Here is a 23,693-nt window from a genome sequence, read left to right as displayed (position 1 = left end):
ATACACTTCGTTACTTTGGACTAACAAATCCTACCAAAAGACAAAGCATAAATACGTGCATTCATTTCACAAAGTCAAATTTAATCATTCACTCGACAATTTGCAAATTCAATACCAACGTAGGACAATTGTCTAAGATTCAAACGCAATTCAAGTTGTCACAAAACAATCAACAAAACATAGTAAACCCTAAATCTTACAAAAGTCTACACCGGGGTGAAACCTCCAAGAAATTAGCCGCTCATGGTGTAAACGGTACAATCAACGGATGCACAAGACTTCAATTGGATCATCTTGGAGATAGAGGATGGATGGTGGAATGATTAGGGTTTGGAAATGGTTGGTGGTGATGGGTGGATTGAAGGTGGTAGAATGGTTGTGATGATGATGAACTAGGGTTTGGAATCAAGAAGATGATGGTGCCTTTGTTCTTGATTCCGGATGTTGAAGTGATGGATGATGGATTGGTGATGAGATGATCCTCCAATAATGGCTCCAAGTTGTGTTTTCAAACTCAAAACTAGGTGTAACTCCCGAATTGAATGAGCTTGCACCAATCAAAATCGAACTAAACCCCCAATTGATCAAATTCCCGTTTTCTGTTTTTGGCAGGCCGTCGCCGACGGCCATCAACCCGTCGGCGACGGGTCTTGGATTTCTTGCTTTGTCCCGACGGCTAACATACCTGGATACGGTCAAAACTAGCCCACGGGCATTTTAAGGGGGCGTCGCCGACGGCCTGGTACCCGTCGGCGACGGGTTCTCAAAACCTGATTTTCAGTTTTCGCTTGTTTCGCTCCCGTTTGATCCGTAATGCGTTCCGATGTTCCGTTTTTCAATCCGATGACCCGTAAAGCTCCCGAAAAGCTCCTTAAACTTCATCAAACCTGCAAAACACATTCTTGATTAAAAGTAGGCTATTCGAAACTAAAACTCACGTAAAAACGTTAAGTTAAACAATTACAAGCACCGGTTTTCAACCGCGTATCAGAAATCTTTATTTTTCAAAACATGTTTCTTTTATTTATTTACATTGAGCCACTTTTCTAAGCTGAGAGTGCTCCACGACACTTTTCCTTGCTCACAACAGATCACCTGAAACATGTTTGAAAAAGGTTTTGTCAGCGGGGAAATACTGAGTGAATCATTCAGTTTATTAAAACGACACACTTGTTATAATTTACAGTATTAAGGGGAATTACAATGTTTCTGATATCAAACCAACTACCCACAGTACTTGTCACTCGACTACCCATTGGCTATCTCGTTGTCCAAATGGTGTCTGTGACTGTGGTCAGATCACCCCTTGGCTAACTCGTTGTCCAAGTGTGACGGGAAATAAGTAATGTATACAAAACCCCACATACCGGCTGTAATTTGGTGATTACATAGACTTAATCCCTGTAATTATAACTTAAAATAGTTTGGAGTTTTGTAAAGCATATTTGGTAAAAAGAGAATGACTCACTTTGCACATTTTACGAGCAGAGTTTAAGCCTTACGGATTTGCCTGTGATTAACCTAATTTAAATAAAATGCACACACAAACGGGTTAGTAACTAATTCAGCAGTTACGTCAATTCACGAGATTAAACCCTCACAACAATTAATAAGTGCAATACTTAATAATTCAATGGATTCACAACGAATGACAGAGCATAGTCCGAATTCGAACAGCACTCAAACATTCAAGTCGAAATCACAATGAATAACAAAGTATCAGCTCAATTTGAGCACCACTCAGACAATCGTTGGATAGTATAATCGATCGGATGTTGAATCGTAATAGCGATCGAGTTATTACCCTGATTGCGGCAGCACCTCGTGATTCGTGTGTGTGTTGGGGACTGTTTTGAGTATAACTCGACGTACACAGAAGGTATAAACGTCGTTCTAAAGGCAGAAGGCAAGTCCCAAGGTCGGCTATTTATACTAATTTTTGGGACTCCCTTACGGACCGTATGCCTGATCCCTTACGGTCCGTAAGCTAAACAGTCTAATTATAGGCTGCCTAGGCTCGGGACTAGCTAGCATGAATCAACTATTTTGGCCCACCAGCTTTAAGCAACGTATAATTTAGATAATTATTCAATTAGGGTTTGTCCCCCTTGAGTTTTAGGGGCCCTGATCCTGATTCCGATTGTTCTGAAAATTTTAGGGCTAATGCAGAATTACTTGGGTGTCTTAATTAGGATTTTCTTTTTGACTAATTATCGTCATAATTATTGATTTTAGTGACAGTTGTTACACTAATTAAGTGAATAATTAAGTGAATTATTTCACTAGTCTTGTTCAAATAGTAGGCTATGTGCCTTTTTTTTTGTTACAACAAGAATAGGGTATTGCTTGATACATGAAAAATACTAGAAGTAGTATGAACACTTGAATACCAACTAGAGAGATGAGTACTCTCTACTTGTTTCCACCACATGAGTTCAAACACTACAATTACCGGATGTAACTTTGGGCCTGTGAGCCATCTCCGGCAGTACAGACTGCTTCGGCTGTTGTACCCTGGGAGACAGACGCGTCATCTTTAGTAGAGGCGCGAAATCTGTTTTAAGGGAAGCGTGTTGAACACGTGCCTCAACCAAAATCGTCAACGTTTTAGTGTGCTCTTTGTTGCAGTCAAGGAGTATTTTTCAAGACTCAAGATGATGAATACTCGAGTCTAGGATGCTATCAAGTACGCGTGAAGGACCCACCAGAGATGCGGCTTGAATCAAGATTGGTATATATAATTATATTTATATTCTTTTATTTAGTTATTGCAACTGATATTGTACAATGATATTTCCTACGAATAACGAGAGTCTCGTTATGATATATTTTGTAATTATATTTTACAAAAGGTGAACCTATTTCCTACATATGGAGACCATCAACGAGTCCAATGTATCTTGTTCATAATTGCTGATTGCATTAAAGGCATTTTGCATAATATTAATCTATCCAATGGTGAGATAAATGAACCATATATATCTTTGTGTAAAAAGAGAATTGATGATTCTCTCATTATAACCTCCCAACTTTTTTATGTGTTTACTTCAGATTGATTCATGATTCATTTTATAAGTTAAGTGAGGAAATGTATACGATTATCGAAAAATGTTACTGATATTCGTTTATGGTTTCAGATCAAAGTAAAACATGTGTCAATATCATTTTTGGTATATCACAACTTTATTTTTTTGGATTTTCCTTTTTATTTGTTATACGAAGTGCCGTTATTGCACTGATACCATAATGAACTGAACTAATACTGATCAAATTTTCACAGCGACACCCTAGGAAATTTTGCTAGTTAAAACTTATAAAGTTGGATAACTTGATTTGTAATTTTCCCTCTTAACTATTCAATTTTAGGAGCGAGATTAATTTTCTTCTTGAGTTATTTATGAAGGACTATGAATAGTAATTTTAAATTTAAAATAATTTTTACCTTTTTAATATTTTATTATATCAATATATTATGTTTAGTATTTATTTTTTGCTTTTTTAACATATTATCATTTTTTTCATATTTACTTTTAGCTTTTAACGTATTTTCATTATCTAAAACCATATTTTCTTTATCATTTATTTTTGTTTTTAATAATTATTTTTTATTTTTTTAAATCATCTTTACTTTATCAATTAATTTGTTGTTTCTTTAATAATTATGTTTGTTAATTTTTTTCTAAAAATTAAAGTACGTATTTGTGCTTATCTTTTTACTCTCGATCAGTATAAGTTTTATTAAAAACGAATTTTTATACAAAATAAAGTATTTTTTTTGGTATCGTAAAATGATACGATGATAAACTGAAACGATTTTAACGGTTTGCTTTCTAAACATCATGCTATATTTTTAGATAACGTTTGTTTTACATTATCATTTGCTCTGTTTCGACGCAACGCGCGACAGGAAAAAACCGAGTTTTATTTTATTATTCAATTCTAGAAGTGGGATTAATTTTCTTCTTGAGTTTATTTATAAACTATACATCTCGACAATTTTATTTTGTTATTTCTAACTACCGATTCTCTAATTATTCTATTCGGCTCCTACAATCTCAAGTTATATATATATATATATATATATATATATATATATATATATATATATATATATATATATATATATATATATCATTATACATCACCAATTTTTTGTGTCACCTCCTCTCTCTCTCTCTATATATATATATATGTATATATATATATAAATATATACCAAGTTTATTAATAGTTAATGAGAGAATAGGAAAGACAAATTATTAAAAAACACAAAAGACAATACTAACAATAAGACTTCAAATAAAATTATTTCCCATACTTTCAAATGGTTGTAGGTGGGACACTACAAGAAAATATAGTAACAGTGGCGAGACCATTAGAGGTGGCATGGTTAATTCCGCTGCTAATACCTTCAATATGGAACACATGTTTTAGGTTTTAATATGGTTGTTGATACGGTTATTGGCCCGACAACTTTATTTTATCGTACTAAGGCTGCAACGTCAATAGTGATGGCACGTCACTGCTAAAACCCTAAACTAGTATTCGCGCCAATAATTCCCTCCAGTGTTGGCTGCTTCTTTCATTCTTCCCCAAATTTTACACAAATCAAGCCAATAATCCATCGGTGATACTTGAAATACAATTTCAAATAATATTCCCCTAGGTTTTTTAGACATCAATCGATGGGGTAGTTTGATTACATTCCATTATGTTATGAGAGCTTCAACTTTTCATGTATCTGAATGATCGAGTTTAATTCGTTAACAGTAGTCAATTTTGAGTAGTCTACAACCATAGCTAGCTTTCACAAACTAGGATCATGCCACATACCAAGATATCAACGCGTTACATTAAAGAATAACGATGACATACATTGTCTTATATTCTTATATGAAGTTAAATATGTCAAGGTGGTGAAACATTATTAGTCATTGACATTTCTTTTCATATGGGATGTATGAGACGTGCTCCCTTCTTCTAGCAAATTATAACCCAAGATCGCATTAATTATGTGGGGAGCAAGGTGACCTCTCGATTTCAAGTTTGATAGTTACTCCAAAAAATAGAACATGACAAACACTATATATATAAACAACAACCTCATGTTGTTTAGATTAGATATGGGTCTTGGGCCTCCTATCTTCTAAAACGTGTCTAGTAAAACAATTTTTGGTAACGTAAAAAAAAAAAAAAAAAACCAAAAAAAAAACTTGTTAATAATTTATTTTAAAATAGGTTGTCAAATAATTCAAAGATAAAACATTTTACTGTTAGTTAAATGTAATTATTAATATACATAAAGGTTTATTGTCATTTTCAAAGATGGGATGGAGTATGAGATATTCAATATTTATATATAAATAAATAAAAGAATTTATATATAAATAAAAGAATTTATAAGAAGAAAGAAAAAGATGGTAAAGGAATCCTTTCTCTAACGTATTTACCTTTTTTTCCTTTCTCATCTTTTTTTCTCCTTTTTTTCTTTTCCTACTCCCACGTCCACATAAAAGAAGGCATCTCTCTCTCTTTCTCTCTCTCTCTCTCACACACTCACACACACAAAGTCCCTCTCTCTCTAGTCTCTTCAAGTGTCATTTTCTCACATATACTTCACACAAAAGATACAACCATTCACTTAATACCTTGTCATCTCTCTCTCTCTCTAGAACTCCACAACTACTCCCAATTCACCATTGATTAGACAAATCTCATCTCAAGAAATCTTTAGAGGGGAAACAGAAAACCTTCTATCATCATTACCATCATCATAGATCACACAATAGAAACAAGAGCCTCTAGACCCAAACCCATCACTATTACTCTCTCACAACACCACCATAGCCAAGGTTAACAACAACCTCACCTTCAAGATTGTTGAAAGAACTAGCTCCAAGTCTTTCTATCAACTCACTAGCTTAGTTCTTGACCATTTGGTGGTCACAAGTAGCAAAGATTGAGATTTTGGTAAGTGAAATGGAGCTCTTTCCAGCACAACCAGACTTGTCTCTACAAATCAGTCCACCCAACACCAAACCCACTTCAAAAACATGGAGAACATCAACACCACAAACTGATCAAGATCATCACAATGATTTAGATTTGGGTAATTTGTGGAAACGAGCCTTAAACTCGCAACATATGCACCAACATCAACAACAACAACAACACCAGCAGCAACAACAACAACAACAACAACATGGCTCAACAAGAAGACTGGAACCCTCTTTTGGGTTAGCCTTATCGAACCCTGGTTCGACTCACTCGACTCACTCCGACCTAACCCATTTCCATAACCTCCTCACCCAAAACACCAACACGGCTACATCTAACATCTATCCGTACCAACAACACCAAAACCATCATCATGGGTTTAGCTCAGATTTAGGTTTCTTGAGGCCCATAAGAGGGGTTCCAGTTTATTACCAGAATGCCCCTCCTCCTAATTTCCCTATACTAGCTAATCCTCATCAAAAGAACCAACCTTTGTTAGATTCTTGCACTAATTCTACCACCACAAGTTCTATAATACATGGCAATAATATTAACAATATTGTGCGATCAAGATTCTTGTCCTCAAGGTTTCCATCTAAGCGCAGCATGAGGGCGCCTAGGATGCGGTGGACTACTACTCTTCATGCTCGGTTTGTTCATGCTGTTGAGCTTTTGGGTGGTCATGAAAGTAATTGTTTCTACATTTCTTGATTTTTCCGATTATTATTATTATTTCTTCATTTTAGTTATTGTGTGTAACTTATTGGATTTTTAATGTTTTTAGGAGCAACACCCAAGTCAGTTCTTGAGCTAATGGACGTGAAAGATCTAACTTTGTCGCATGTTAAATCTCACTTGCAGGTTAATTATTCATCTTACATAATTCCAGAAGAAAAGTTTAGAACAAAACATGAATGGTTTGCATTTGCAAGTTGCATTGTCTGTCTGTATGTCTGTCCACTGTGTAAATATATATATATGTATGTAGTACACACTCAAGACTAAAGAGTCAATTAGAGCACCTAGCTATATACTGAAATCTGGAATATATACCCAAGATTCAGATTTTATTATTTTCTTTTTGACTTTAGCACTAAAGAAGCACTTTGCATTATTAGAAGGAACTTATTTATCTTATTTCCAAATAATTTCCAAATAATTGCAAAGATTTTTCAATTTCCAATGCTTGTTTACCTGCAGAGAGGCATCTCTAATCTTTGGCACTTGTTTCTCTCCTGCTACTATTACTAGATCTGATGCTTCTGCATAAACATAGCTTATCAGTACAGCTTTTTTTGCTTAGAACCAAGAACTATCCATATTTTTACACATTTATAATATAATATTCAGTTATTCACACACACTAATATTGTATACTATTGTGTGTATGTGAGTGTATATATAATATATGTATATATATGTGTGTTTGTGTATTTAGAGAGAGAAAGAGAGAGATGCATAGTAAGACAAAGCCCGAGGAATTGAAAACACAGTGATATAGGGTCCAAGCCAAGACAGGTCTACACAGTGAGGGGTTGAATTTAATAATTTTATCCTTTTTTTCAGAGGGAAACTTGAGATATGAGAGAGTACAAAAACGCCATCATTTGTCAATGATATGTTTGTATATGTCTACCATCACATATGGTTTGTGTTAACCATGCATTACATACTTCAACCATAGTTAAGTTACATGGCATACTCTTACACTTGTACAGACATGCATCCCTCTCTCTCTCTCACACATTCTCTCTCTCTCTCTCACGTGTGTGTATGTATATATCTACTTATGTATTGTCAATGCACGGTCGCATATACTACCATGTACTCTTCATCATTTACTGGTGTTGGTACTTCTGATTTGCATGTATCATGCACCATAGAAATTTATATATATTACATTAATACAGTATGGTGAAAATAAGTTCATATACTGCATCAATTATTAATAGGCTTCACCACTTCTTGTGGTAAACAAAATAGCATATATTCAAGTATTTCTTTAATTATAAGAGCATGTAATACTGTCAATGTACATTGAATAGATGCATATAAATGTTTTATTTTTTTATCAACATATATTGCTAACCCAAATTATTGATTAAAAATCATTCCCATTTTTTCCTGGATGCAAATTTATAATGTATTTACTCATTTATCTTGAATCCCTAATGGTGCCATTGATTAAGAAACTAAACATTCATTTATTTTGTGTTGCAGATGTACCGAACCGTAAAGACAACTGATCGTGCACCAGCTTCTTCAGGTTAAGCTTCGTTACCGAACTTTGAGATCGTTTTTATTTCACATATATAAACTTGCTGTTTCATTTTATTAGCTTCTCATCATTTTATTAGGGCAATCTGATCTTTACGAAAACGCTTCATCCGGGGATAATTCTGATGATATCCTACTTGACATTGGTAACCCAAGAACCAAAGAATTATCAGCTGAAAATGGAGGAAGGTCTAGTGTTCACCAGGAGAAAGATTATCAGTATGGTCTATGGAGCAATTCTTCAAGGTGAAAACATTGCTTTAACTGTTTCTACTTCTGTTTTTATCTTTAAGATACTTTGAAGAAACTTTTTTTGATGAAATAAATGGCACACAGTAAACCCCACAAGCAAAACCTTTTTATGTGGACATAAAAGAAAAGAATTGATGGTAAAAATTTCAACTTTAGCCTTTTCTGAACATAAACAATTAAAAGAAAGGGCATTATGTAGCAGTACTTTAACTGCATATCAATTTCCAGGAGAACCTTTGACCCATTGAAGCATTGTGGTCCTAGCTAGTGCTATTGATCATCTCATAAGTTACCTCTATTAATAAGGTTTCCTGCTCATGGCCCCAAACAATAGTGAAGATCATTAACAATATTTAAAACAGCTCATCAACATTATATATTCACTGTTGAGTGTGATGGTAGGAATATCAAATATGTAAATGAATAATGCAAGTAGGGGACAATTAATAATAGAGTTTTTGGGCTCTTAAATGGTTTTTCTTTAAATATATTTTTGTCTCTAATAGCAATTTGAACACAAATATTTCTCACATTTATTTCACATCAGCTTCTTTCACATGATACCTCCCTCATTTATGTTCGCCATAGAGATTTTCAATAACGTTAAAAGAGGGGGTGGTTAATCATGCATCATGTGGTGGCGTTTATAGCCGAAAGACAAAGGGGTACATGCACTAATCGGCGTTTTTCTCAATTGCTGACTGTTATGTGTCTTATGTCCAAGGCTTGATGCCAAACTACTATTGAGCCGGGGGTCTCATTAGAAGCAGTCTCTCTATTCCTACGGGGTAGAGGTAAGGCTGTCTACATCTCACCTTTCTCAGACCCTACCTTAGCTTTGTTATTGGTGGGATATACTGGGCATGATGACGATGATGATAGGGATTTTCAATAGTTTGATAGCTAATAAATTTATTTCCAAGTGGTTTAAAAAGGAGATTCTATGTAAAAGAGGAGGTCTTTTAGCATAATTACAATTAAGTCACGAGATCTCCATCTAATTAACATATCACTTTTCCTTTAATTTGATGGGCTTCATGGCCTTTCTAAGTGGGACCTACTAGTTGAAAAACTTAGTGTCAAAGCTAAGCTCTTTTGTGCAAAATTATTGGATACCAAATCTGCTATCTGTGAACTATCTTTATACCCTGTGTGTTGTCTTTCCTCTATTTTATCTTGTTGTTTCATGGGTAATAACATTTCACATGGGTCGGTTGTAGCATTATTTATAGTAAAAGGAAAAGTGGATAACTAGGTATAAGCAAGACAACAGGAGATTGCTAACTTTATCAGTTTGGTTTCTGCATGGGCTTCCCATGGATAGAAAATATTTCTACCTTTTTTTATAAAACATAAAGATGATAATTACTAAAATGAGCAAATTTCAAGCTAGATGATATTCCAATGTTAATATGCTTAGTTATCTATGTTTCAGGGAAGCTTGGCTGCAAGGAGAACATAGAGATTCTGAAGGAAACAAACCTTCTCTTGAGGTGGATATAACTTTTTACTTCTTCTTTTCAAATTAATTATATAAATTTTATAAGTGAGTAGATCTCCTTTCACCACTTTTGATACATTCTATTATATGTGAAATTAGTAGCTTTATGCTTTGCTTGAGAATATATACATATATTCTAAACTTGATTTTCACAAGAATGTTATCTAAAGTGGGAAGAAAGAGAGCAAAATCTATTTCAAGTGTAAATTAGGCTTTCTTTAAGCTAAAGAGTAAAGACATCATAAGTAGTCAAACAAACTGAAAAGAAAAACTCTCTAAAGTTATATGAAAACAAGAGCAAGGCCAAATCAGTAAGGCCTTTGGTATTCACTTATTTTAACGTTTATGATGATTATAACGTGTATCGTATACATGATAACGCCACTAAATGTATGCTTATCCTGTAAAGTGTATATCCTAAGTGCTTATGGTTATGAATGTGTGCCAAGCACACAATGTATGCTGGCTATTTGTTCATCTTCCAAAATACAATCTTAACACAATTTGCATGACAATCTATATATCTTTTTCAGAAGGAAATGAATTCAAAAGGTCTGAATTATGAAAGACTGTCAGAAGTTAGCTCATCAACCGCCAAGAAGCCCAATCTGGAGTTCACATTGGGAAGGCCACAGTGACATGTGACAATGATGATCACCATCATCACCATCATCATGATCATATATATATGAGTGTGTGTATGTATATATATGGACCGTACTACTACTACTCATTTTGATATAATTGTGTTTTTGAATGGGAGCTAGTGAAAGAGAATCAGGTACCACTGCAAAAATCAGGAGAGAAAGGAAAGTAACGAAAAGAAAAAGAGAGCTAAAGTAAGACAAGGAGACAACAACGACAGAAAGCAACGTAAGGGTGGAGGGTTTGAAAAACATGTCCTTCCTATCAAAATTGTGAGACATCCATATCACCTTTTTATGATAATAATTAATATATTATTACATTTTCATCATACAATGTTCCTGGCCGGTATGAAGAGTTATGATCAATGAAATCTAGTTAATTTTTGTATCATCTATACGTATGTTCTTGATTGATTATGAGAGACAGAGATAGCTTTAACTTTGTTAAAAGTATTATTATGTGGTGATCATTGGTAATTGTAATGGAGGACTTTACGTTTAGAAAAAAAGGGCATATTTTTAGCAAACGTGTAACAGGGCTCTCTCTCTATATATTCCCTTGCATCATCACATGCTTTACATTTGCTCAAAAAAGGAAAGTAAAGAAAAAGGATAACGTCAACATGAAAAGAGAACTGAAAAATGTAAAATTTACCTGTTACATGCATCAAAAGTGCAGAAATAATGGTGCTTCTTTCATCTTTCTATCCCGGACTTCAATGCACACTAGACTGGTTTATGTCATTTTACAACAGATTTTTATAAGCTTAATCAAAAACCGGATAACAATATCCGCAAATTGTGGGTTTAAAATATATATATAAATCTGCTTCTCAGTTTCTTAATCTTGAAAAACGTTGTTTTGTGGGTGACAATAAATCTTCTCTCTTTTAGCGGTTTAGGTATGATGTTCAGAACTCGAAATTCAACTTGATTCGAATTCGATTAAAAAAATTCGAATTCGAGTTAGTAATCGAATACGAATTTATGATTTTCAGTTCTATTCGATTCGAAAGTCGAATTCAATTTATATATTTTTTAATATATGTATATATACAGAAACATATATATACACATACATATAACTTTTAAGCTTGACCAAAGTATGAACTAAGTGATAAGTTTATTATTCATAAGATTACAAACCTACTGACAAATAGCTCATACTACTTATTTCTAAATTTTTACCTAATTTAAATCGCTATCAGTAACCAATCTATCTTCTAAATTTTAGTGTTTTGACATATTAATAGTTAATTAATTTTGCAGATTATTGTATTTTATGTTGAACATAATTATTTGTAATAGTTTTAAAAAATGAAAGTAAAATAACTTATTGTTTAGGGTGAATTTAAATTAAATCGAATTTATTCGAATTCGGTTCGAATTCGAGTTTCAAATAGTAATTGAATCGAATCGAATACTAATTCAGGTAAAAGAAATAAAAATTCGAAAATTCGTTATTCGATTCGAGGAATACCCCTACGTTTAGGTATGTTTTCATAGTGTATAAAACATATAAAAAATATAAATGTAATTAATTCTTTAGCTTACACTTACTTTTTGGACCGGTGTTTGGGTGGGGATGTGTGTTATTGACTGAGACTATTACAAGGTATGAGAAATTTCTCACATTAATTGGTTGTATGGGTGATATGTGAAAAGTGTATGTATTAATTTTAAACAAGTTTTAAAAATGGAATCGCTAACTAAATCACACACAATCAGCAAGTGCAGCGGCCGCAGTGTTGTGTAGATGACAAGACCGGATATCAATCTGTGGACACTATGCACAAACTCTCGATACTGAACCTCTATCAAAGATCTAGTTAATTTTAATGATGAGTTTTATGATTGTCTAAAAACCAAATTAAACAAAAGAACACGAAAAGAAATAAATGGTGATTTCACTCAGACAACTCAGCAAAGCAAATTGAACACAACAAACAAGCAAACAGACTCGGAGAGTGGGATCTAAGATCAGATATGAGAAAGAACTACCTAGGTGTCAAATCCCTAGACTAACGCAATTATATCCTGATTGTGGTTATAGATTGAGTACCCTAATCTACCCGATAAACCTCCCGCTAGAGATGATAAACCGTGTAAGAAAGTGGGCAAAATACGAAGTGCTAAGATGGACTTACTCGACCTATTGATACCAAATCTCACAAATATCATATATGTGACAACTAAGGTGTCAAAATCCTCAATTTGTGAAGCAGATAAAACCCTGAAAACTAAAATCCTAGGAAGCCTTAGACGCGAAGAAATAGACGGATCCTAGCTATTGGTCACCCGATCAACCCAAAAACGGCTAGCTAATAACCTAGGAAACCTAATTATCCTCTTGAATCACTAGGTAAGGATACACGTTTTAGTTAGTTGATTTTAACTTCTTGATTAACTTGAATTATTTCTAAAACAAGATCTAAACCAAAAACCCTAGAATTAACGATTAAAACTAACTGCTAAATCTAGGTGATATTTCTATGTGTCTAAACCGATGAAATCAACAACCAATAATCAACACAACCAACATTAACATGCAAGAACAAGATCAGATTCAAAGCAACATCATGTGAATCGCATAAAACAATCAAAACTGAATCAAAACATCATTACATATCGTCTAGATCATCTCAACCTAAGTAGTGTAAGTATTTAGCTACCATAATTTTCTGTAACAAAACATAAACACAACTGAATTCGAAACAAAACATGTTTCTAAAGTAAAAGATACGAAATAACAACGTTATATCGAGCCTATGATGCTCAAAATTCAATCCGAAAGCTTCCTTGACCTCTAATCTGCTCCAAGAACTCCTAAAATCTTCCACAAACTCCTCTTGAATGGTTGGGTTGCGAGTTGGATCAAACCCTACGGTTGTAGGGTTTGATTTACAATTTTTCACAAATACGATGTCCTTGTGAACCGTAAGTCTCAGGGTCTTGTGGTCCGTAAGACACCCAGGGTAATTTTTATTTTTTTATTCGCTGAGACCCCTTACAGACTGTAAGATATAGGGTCTTGCGGTCCACAAGGCCTCCTGAAAGTGCACAATTCTCTCTTTTTCTTGATATTTCGATGCACCACTTCACGGTCTCGTATCTTATTCCGGATTTCTTCGTTTTCTCCATAAACTTGATTATATTTTCACCGATTCCTACAAATTCACATATTAACCAAATCAGTTCGAAAACCCGAAAAAACCATATATGAACAACTCAAAATATAGGGAATTTAATAAGTAAAATATGTGTAAATCTAAGCATATCAATGGACAACTGATGTAGGGTTTATACTAAATGGGCCCTGTCACCCACCAGACTAGTCTTTTAGATTAAGTTCTCTTGTTTGGTATGTAACGATGTGGCTTTTCAGACGGCCTTCCCAAACTTGTTTAGATTGGAGGAAAAAAAACTATGTAAGATTGAGGATAGGGTTCTATGGTACAATACGTGAGTGGAATAGGGTTGGGATTGAAAGAGGAACTCGTACACGAACACTGAGATGATGCAATGGGACAATGTATCTGGAAGATCAATTCTTCTAGAAACCCCGAAAAGGATAATGGATGGTTGTGGCTGGGAGATCCTTTGGGATCTTTCTCGGTTGGTTCGGTAAAAATTTGTTAATCCCAACGGTGGACGCTAGTCAATTCCACGTGATTGGATTGGTGTAAATGAGTTCCCTTCAAATGTAATATTTTCATGTGGCGGGCGGAGTTTGATCGTCTCCCCACAATGGAGACGTTAAGTAAGAGAAATATTCATGGTGCCTCGCTTATGTGCTCTCTTTGCGGTTCACATGTTGACTCGACTACTCATATTTTCACTGCATGCATGATTGCGCCTATGGATTGGTCATTCTTGAGTTAATGGTGCCAAGTTCCTCAAATATGTGTTTCCTTGGCTAGGGAGCTTCTGGATCTTTCGGCTAGGATGGTGCCACTAGCATCGGTATTACAACCACTACGACTACTGATATTTCCATTGTTGTGATCACAACTAATCTACCACCACTACCACTATGACTGACAAGGTATAACCCGGTTCACATAACCTGAACTGGTCAAACACCTTTTTGACTATAACAAACCCTCATGTTATTCTGGAACATTCTATTTTATACAAATAGATATCCTTAAACAACCGAATCTCCAATATATTAGGAATATCTACATAATCTCCTATTTTCAAGTATAATCTCAATACGAATACAATTCCCAGATAAGGGGAAACCTTAACCCCCGATTGCTAAAGTAGAGGAGGCTAAATCAAAGGAATGACATCTACTCTCTCTCACAATACTTTCTCTCTCTACACTTTACTCCCACAAACCGATCAAGTTCTTATTCTCATGTCGGAGGTGGTCACAGGTATAACTTTATTCCTGTGACGAGACCTAACAATGTTCAGTTTTGTAGGCCAAAGCTCTGACTGTCGTCGTGGAAGTTGAGTGAAGGAGATCCACCCCCCCCCCCCCCCAAGTACATGTTTCTTCGTTGGCCTATTCGTGGGACCAGAATAATACAAGAAACCTACATCCATGACAAGAAATCTGACAATGACGTTAACAACAGAGAACGTAGCCTTACTACCAGAGAACCAAGGAGGACAATCTACGGTGCCAACTACATTCAACCTACTGTTACTTGGGCTTTGGGTTGATGTGCACAAAATGCAACACATAAATTACATCAATTGTGGCATAAAATCAACCATTTTTTAGTACTAATGTTGGAAAAAGTGTGCTTTTGTCTTCCTGATGTATTTTTAGGACTAAATGAGCTCAAATAGACAAAAGAAGCAAAAAGACAGCTAAATCTAACATAAATACAAGAAAAGGAACAAACGTGGCATGCCCGACCTCCCGACAGCATCTTCCTAAGCAAAACAAGAAGACAGAAGACTGAACACGCCCCGTGCTCAGTGAGCACTTGGGCGTGCCCAAGTGTCAGCAGAATAGACAAAGTGGTAGAAGCTTCCATCGCCCACCACGGGGCCGTGCTCAGCGGGCACGGGGCCGTGGTCAACTTTAAGATTCGCGGAATCCAGGCAAATCTTGATAGTACAGATATGCTTCTGCACACGGGGTCATGCTCAGCGAACACGGGGGCGTGGTCAACTAATGCAGACAAACTGCATTTAATGAAGAAAGAGAGGAGGATGGACACGGGGCCATGTCCAGCGGACACGGGGCCGTGCCCAAGCTTCTATTCAGCCTATAAATAGGAGTGCTTGGAGCTCTTGCAACTCATCCGTTGGCACACCACCTCTCTCACACTTCACCCACCACCATCACAACACCATCATCCGCCACCGTCATCCATTGTCCATCATAGAGTGTGTGAGTCGTCTCGGGATCCAAGATTGATCGTAAGAGTTCTTGACAATCAAAGGCCATGTTTGCCTAAGTCTCTTACATCACTTGGTAAAGACAAGTGTTTAGTGTAATACTTTTTTATTGTTAATCTTTTGCACTTTTTAATTGGTTTTGTATTAATGACTTTAATTACTAGTTTCTTATGTTGAAGGTGATTCTTCCTTATCGTTTGTCTGTGGTGTCTTGGCATTATTTTACTGTCTATATAAATTAAAAGATTTTCACTATTCATATCTCCACGCTCTATATGGAGGTATGTTGGCTACCTGGTCGGGGGTTAAGGGAACGGTTTGGTAAGAGTCTTGCCATTGTTCAATGTATAGATCCTACAAAGGACTTGGGTCAAATTTAGTAGGACCTCCTTCAATACCCAACGGTATTGGATGGCGGGGGTCCAAACTCTTTGATCCCCTCATAAGTTAAACTACTATTAAAACTTTAACCCGGCTACTTAGGACTGTATCCCTGCTGACTCAGACTACTTAGCCGAGGGTAACGTCGCCTTCAAAAGAGGGGCCTACCACATTATGCATTAATAACTTAATTAATTATCTTTCAATAATCCAACCCTTTAGGATTGTATCCTTGCTGACTCAAACTACTGGGTTGAGGGTAACGTCACCTTCAAAAGAGGGGCCTACTACAATAACTAAGATAATCTCTTAAACAAGTGCAAAAGTGCGAAAATAATCAAAGGTTGCACTACACACGAGTCAGATCCAAGTGATTCATCTTGTCTATCTGTTTTTACTTTTATTTTACTTTTCAACATTTTAGTTAGTTCTATTTTCCTAGTTTTAAAAAAAAAACCTTTTTTCTAACATTTTGATTTGATTAGACGTTGAGGATAAACCGGTACTAAAAGTTCTTGTGTCCTTGGACGACCTCGGTATCTTACCAACACTATACTACATCCACGATGGGTGCACTTGCCCATATGTGTGTTTAGTGTTAGTAAATATCGTGTTTATAAATTTAAAACTTGGCTAAAAAGTGTAAAAAGGGCTTAAAATATACACCTAATATATATAACACTTCACACGCATCAAGTTTTTGGCGCCGTTGGCGGGGACACAAGGATTTTAAGAAAGTTAGGAATCAGCGGCCTAATCATTTTTTCTATTTTATTTTTATTTTTTTAGTATTTTCTTAATTTTTCAGCTTCTGCAGAGCTCAGCACGGGCCGTGCCTGGTCGGACACGGGCCGTGCCTGGTCGGACACGGGCCGTGCCCAGCAGTGTCACTGACAGTTTTTATTTTCCGAGTTACAGAGAGCTGAGCACGGGGCCGTGTTGGTGCAACACGTGGCCGTGTCCAACCTCCCAGTAATAGGGATCCGGAAAACAATCACTGTATCTCCGACCACGGGCCGTGTTCACTGAGCACGGGGCCGTGGTGAACTTTCTGACCAACATTCTTTTCTATTTTTATTGCAAGACTTGGAACCCAGGCACCACATCTGAACTTTCTACATAGTGTATGAGCTCCAGTTCTAGTAGAGACATAAAAGAACCTCTAGAAGAACCCGAACGCTTTCTCAGAAAAAGACTTAAAGCTAAAAACCAAGAGAAAGTTTCGGGGGACCCATTTCCAATGACGGACCAACGTACCCTTATGGATTACCTACGACCCACCGTAGGTAATCTCGGCGCCGCTATCAATGCCCCGAATGTGGAAGCTAACAACTTCGAACTTCGGCCGCATTTGATACAGATGCTTCAAAACTCCGCAACCTTCCATGGGCTTGCGGACGAAGATCCCCATCTACATATTACTAATTTCTTTGAAATACGTGATACCTTCCGGACCAATAGAGCATCAAACGACGCCATCCGCCTTCGGATGTTTCCATTTTCGTTAAAGGACCGAGCAAAGGCTTGGCTCAACGCCCTCCCAGTTGACTCGGTAAACACCTGGTATGAACTAGCCCAAAAGTTTCTATATAAATATTTCCCTCCCGCTAAAACGGCTAAATTAATGACTGAAATTAATACGTATTCACAAGAGGATGGGGAATCCTTATATGAAACTTGGGAAAGGTTCAAGGAGCTATTGCGAAAGTGTCCTCATCACGGTCTTGCGGTATGGCAACAAGTATCCACCTTCTACAATGGGTTGTTGCCACACACAAGACAAACACTTGACTCTAGCTCCGGGGGACTTTTAGGTAATCGCCGCCCACATGAAATATACAATCAAATTGAGGAAATTGTTCAAACCAATTTTCAGTGGCACACTCCCCGAGGCAATAAATCTATTGCCCCGGGCGCCCATAAGGTTGATGAAAGCACTTCTTTACAAGCCCAAATCGAGGCCCTTTCTTCAAAAATCAAAAAGTTAGAAATGACAAAAACGGTCTTGGTTATGGCTTGTGAACGGTGTGGTGGGCCACATGAAAGTTGGAATTGTATGAAAGAAACAGATGATCAACAAGAGTCGGTAAACTACATTGATAACACACCTAGGCCGTCGGGTCCTCCAACGGGTACCTACAACCAAGGATGGCGTAACCACCCTAACCTTGGTTGGAGAGAACCCGACAATAGTAGTAACCAACAAAACCTAAACCAACGAACAAACTTTCAACAACCAAGAAACGAGTCACAAAATTTCTCTCAACAACAAGGTGGACGAGAAAGGCTTGAAGATACTGTATCTCGCCTCATCTCCGATACTGAAAAGAAAAACTCGGATCGATTTCAACAATTGAAATCAAATTTCAGAAATCAACAAGCTAGTATACAAAACATTGAAAAACAAATAAATCAATTAGCTCAAAATTTTTCCGAGAGACCACAAGGCGCGTTACCTAGTAATACTGAAACAAACCCAAAAGCACAAGTCCATCTCATAACATTGAGAAATCTTACCGTGGGTTCCGAAGAGGCTCCGCCACCGCCGACTGAGGGAAGCAAAACATCACCCCAACAAGAAAAGGCTTCTCCTCCAATTCGAGAGCCTACCAAGGCTCCTCCGGTTCCATACATCGGTAGGTTAATTCCCCGAAAGACCAATGAGCAATTCGCAAAATTCAAAAATTTACTAAAAAAATTGCATGTTAATATTCCATTTATCGAAGTCCTAACTCAAATGCCTAAATACTCTAAATTCATGAGGGACTTCCTCACTCATAAAAGGAAAATCGAATCATTGCAATTAGTTAACTTAGGCGAAGAATGCTCCGCCCTTGTGCTCAACAAACTCCCACAAAAGAAGATTGATCCTGGAAGCTTCACGATTCCTTGCTCGATCGAGGAATCCCCCGTTCGTAATACACTAGCCGACCTTGGGGCTAGCATTAACCTCATGCCTGCATCAATGTTCAAAAGACTCGGCCTAAGAAAAACAATCCCTACCAAGATGAGTATACAACTTACCGATAGATCCGTCAAATACCCGCAAGGTGTCGCTGAAAATCTATTGGTCAAAGTCGACAATTTCGTCTACCCGGCCGACTTTGTCATATTAGATATGGAAGAAGACACCGAAGTCCCCCTCATACTAGGGAGGCCATTTCTAGCCACTGCACAAGCAGTGGTAGACATGAATGACGGAACACTTACTTTGAAGTATGTGGATAAGGAAGTGAAGTTTGGGGTTGGGAAGAGAGTAGAGGACGAGGACCCGGTCAACAACATGAAGGTCATTGATTCGAGTTTGGATGGTGCTCTCCGACGGTGCAACATGGGATGCAAAACATCCCGCTCGGATAACATGTGACCTGACTTTGGGTCTAGCCAAGGACCCTTATAAACGTGGCGCACCACGGAGGCATTCCGAGGAACTATGCTTAGTTTAGCTTAGATTAATTTTTAGTTTAATTTTAATTTTCTGGAATAAAACACACTCGGGATGGTGAAGGATAACAAGGGAAACGAGAAACATCACCCCATGCACGAAAACAGAGCTTCCCGACAAAAATTCTTCATTACAGCAAGTTCAGCACGGGCCGTGTCCGCCCGACACGGCCCCGTGCTACACAATCTGCAGAAAACGCCAAGTTCTGGTAACTGGACACGGGCCTTGTTCACTGAACACGCCCCCGTGTCCAGGCTTCTGTTTCTCTTTACTAAATTTTGTCACTGGCACCTGAACACGGGGCCGTGCCCGGCCACCACGGGGCCGTGTCCAGAGTGCCAGTAACATAAAATTTTGTTTTTTAACACCTTTTTACACATTCAATCAACCTAAAAACTTACTTTTGGGACACATTGAGGACAATGTGTAATTTAAGTGTGGGGGGGGGGGGATGCTAAAACTTTGAATCTTGCAAGTCCTAATTAACAAGCCTTACACAAAACTCTATTGGAACTGCTAATCACCCCAATTTTTTTCAAAAATTTTCATTTTTTTTTACTTGTCTAAGTTTAAGTTGGGAATTTCAAGTTCTAAAAAGGTTATATTTTTACAAATTTATAACCGATAGCGTCATGATAAAAAGAACCAACATAAGAAAATTATGAAACGACATGACAAGCTTAGTTAAAATTTGATTATATATACTTGATCACATAAAAACTCATTCCCACAAAAGGGAGTTTTGAGCCTTTATTGAGCATACAAATACATATCTTTACACTAAATGCTCATTTTTCGTTTCTTGTGTGAATAGCCGCTTGGTTCTTGCGACTCTAGAACTTGCCACGACAATGCATTCCCGGTCCTTACCAACTTAAACCCGAGTAAGTAAATGATGGAGGCATTAGGACTAACCCTTTTTTTTCTACACCATTATTTTCAATTTCTTTTACCACCTACCCAAAATCCCCGTAATTAACCCCTTTGAGCCTAAACCTTTCATTTCTTAACCCAAAACAATCACCCTTTTTACCCACCTAAACCTTTTTATTTTAACCCTTTCTTTTAGTAACAAAGCTCGGTTTTTCTTATGACTTAAAAAAATGATGAAACCAAATAAACAAACAAGTTCATCAAAAAAAATAACTTTCTTTGAAAGAAATGGTTCATCAAAATAAAATAAAATTGTGAAAAATAAAAAGTTTTTCAAAAACCGATGCTTTTTACGTTTTTCGCCCTTTCACTAACCATTAACCCAACCACCCACCTTTAGCCCAAGCCTAACCCTTCACCCAAAAAGTCCTCTTGATATTTACAAAGGTATATAGTTAAAAAGGAGGAGGATTGATTGCTTGACAAGTTTATGGTAGGAGTAAGTTCCATGCGTCTCTCGAGTGATTCACTAAAAATACACCTTCGGCCGAGTGTTAAGTGATCCCCCGTGAGAAATGTGAACTCGTATATAAATAGAATTTTAAAAAGGCATATTATGCCCTAATAAGTAATTTATCTTATGAAACGTTTTTAATAAATCATGACGAATAGGATTGTAAATAAATAAAAATAAAACTTAAATAAAGAATCTTGGAAATCCCCACTCTATGACAAGCCCAAAAACCTTCTCTTCTACCCATTCCATTTGGGAGTGAAAAAGCCACATTATAAAGAGTTTTGCTTGAGGACAAGCAAAGATTCAAGTGTGGGGGTATTTGATGTGCACAAAATGCAACATATAAATTACATCAATTGTGGCATAAAACCAACCCTTTTTTAGTACTAATGTTGGAAAAAGTGTGCTTCTGTCTTCCTTTTGTATTTTCAGGATTAAATGAGCTCAAATAGACAAAAGAAGCAAAAAGACAGCTAAATCTAACATAAATACAAGAAAAGGAACAAACGTGGCATGCCCGACCTCCCGACAGCATCTTCCCAAGCAAAACAAGAAGACAGAAGATTGAACACGCCCCGCGCTCAGTGAGCACTTGGGCGTGCCCAAGTGTCAGCAGAAAAGACAAAGTGGTAGAAGCTTCCATCGCCCACCACGGGGCCGTGCTCAGCGGGCACGGGGCCGTGGTCAACTATAAGATTCGCGGAATCCAAGCAAATTTTGATAGTACAGATATGCTTCTGCACATGGGGGCATGGTCAACTAATGCAGACAAACTGCATTTAATGAAGAAAGAGAGGATGGACACGGGGCCGTGTCCAGCGGACACGGGGCCGTGCCCGAGCTTCTGTTCAGCCTATAAATAGGAGTGCTTGGAGCTCTTGCAACTCATCCCTTGGTACACCACCTCTCTCACACTTCACCCACCACCCACTACCATCACAAAACACCATCATCCACCACCATCATCCATTGTCCCTCATAGAGTGTGTGAGTCGTCTCGGGATCCAAGATTGATCGTAAGAGTTCTTGACAATCAAAGGCCATGTTTGCCTAAGTCTCTTACATCACTTGGTGAAGACAAGTGTTTAGTGTAATACTTTTTATTTTTAATCTTTTGCACTTTTTAATTGGTTTTGTATTAATGACTTTAATTACTAGTTTCTTATGTTGAAGGTGATTCTTCCTTATCGTTTGTCCGTGGTGTCTTGGCATTATTTTACTGTCTATATAAAATAAAATATTTTCACCATTCATATCTCCACGGTCTATATGGAGGTATATTGGCTACCTGGTCGGGGGTTAAGGGAACGGTTTGGTAAGAGTCTTGCCATTGTTCAGTGTATAGATCCTGCAAAGGACCTGAGTCAAATTTAGTAGGACCTCCTTCAATACCCAACGGTATTGGATGGCGGGGGTCCAAAATCTTTGATCCCCTCATAAGTTAAACTACTATTAAAACTTTAACCCGGCTACTTAGGACTGTATCCCTGCTGACTCAGACTACTTAGCCGAGGGTAACGTCGCCTTCAAAAGAGGGGCCTACCACATTATGCATTAATAACTTAATTAATTATCTTTCAATAATCCGACCCTTTAGGATTGTATCCTTGCTGACTCAAACTACTGGGTTGAGGGTAACGTCGCCTTCAAAAGAGGGGCCTACTACAATAACTAAGATAATCTCTTAAACAAGTGCAAAAGTGCGAAAATAATCAAAGGTTACACTACTAACGAGTCGGATCCAAATGATTCATCTTGTCTATCTGTTTTTACTTTTATTTTACTTTTCAGCATTTTAGTTTGTTTTATTTTCCTAGTTTAAAAAAAAAACCTTTTTCTAACATTTTGATTTGATTAGACGTTGAGGATAAACCGGTACTAAAAGCTCTTGTGTCCTTGGACGACCTCGGTATCTTACCAACACTATACTACGTCCACTATGGGTGCACTTGCCCATATGTGTGTTTAGTGTTAGTAAATATCGTGTTTATAAATTTAAAACTTGGCTAAAAAGTGTAAAAAGGGCTTAAAATATACACCTAATATATATAACACTTCACACGCATCAGGGTTCAGAGTTTGTTGAAGAGAGAGCACCAGGGTTTAAAGGTGGGCCTCGTTTTTCTATACAACAATCAATAGCAGCCCTCTCCATTGTTGATGATACGGTCTCTTATTCTTCATGGCATGATCATCAAACATGTAGCACTACAACACCTTCTGCTACTGCAACGCCATTTACTCCACAAAACCAAGGTGTCACAGACAACACAACACAACCCAGCATGTTTTACTTCGCCGGATCAAACTACGATCATGGCGTATACCATGGTTACACAATATTATCATATGCCGGAAGTCTTCTCGTTCACCATTATATTCTGCGGCGTTAAGAACAACCCTCTCCTTTCCACTCCACCATACCAACAGTTCGTAATGCCT

At 37.0% G+C, this 23,693-nt stretch overlaps 1 protein-coding gene and 1 non-coding gene across 2 annotated transcripts; one reads left to right on the top strand and one right to left on the bottom strand.

Moving 5' to 3' along the window:
• The first annotated feature begins 5,539 nt into the window (after window positions 1–5,539).
• On the top strand, window positions 5,540–11,067 carry LOC110920789 (probable transcription factor KAN2). The gene is made up of 6 exons (XM_022164988.2): window positions 5,540–6,685; window positions 6,782–6,858; window positions 8,218–8,263; window positions 8,355–8,520; window positions 9,962–10,019; window positions 10,561–11,067. The coding sequence occupies exons 1-6, from the start codon at window positions 5,980–5,982 to the stop codon at window positions 10,663–10,665; spliced, it is 1,158 nt and encodes a 385-aa protein (XP_022020680.1). The 5' UTR covers window positions 5,540–5,979; the 3' UTR covers window positions 10,666–11,067.
• Window positions 11,068–18,034: 6,967 nt separating this feature from the next.
• LOC118489387 lies at window positions 18,035–18,141 on the bottom strand. The gene has a single exon (XR_004887406.1). It is a non-coding gene; the product is annotated as a small nucleolar RNA R71 (small nucleolar RNA).
• Between the last annotated feature and the right edge of the window lie 5,552 nt (window positions 18,142–23,693).

Source organism: Helianthus annuus, chromosome 17 (genome assembly GCF_002127325.2).
Source record: "Helianthus annuus cultivar XRQ/B chromosome 17, HanXRQr2.0-SUNRISE, whole genome shotgun sequence".
Classification (NCBI taxonomy): Eukaryota; Viridiplantae; Streptophyta; class Magnoliopsida; order Asterales; family Asteraceae; genus Helianthus; species Helianthus annuus.
Note: the sequence above shows the minus strand (reverse complement) of the source record. Positions and strands in the feature narration are given on the sequence as shown.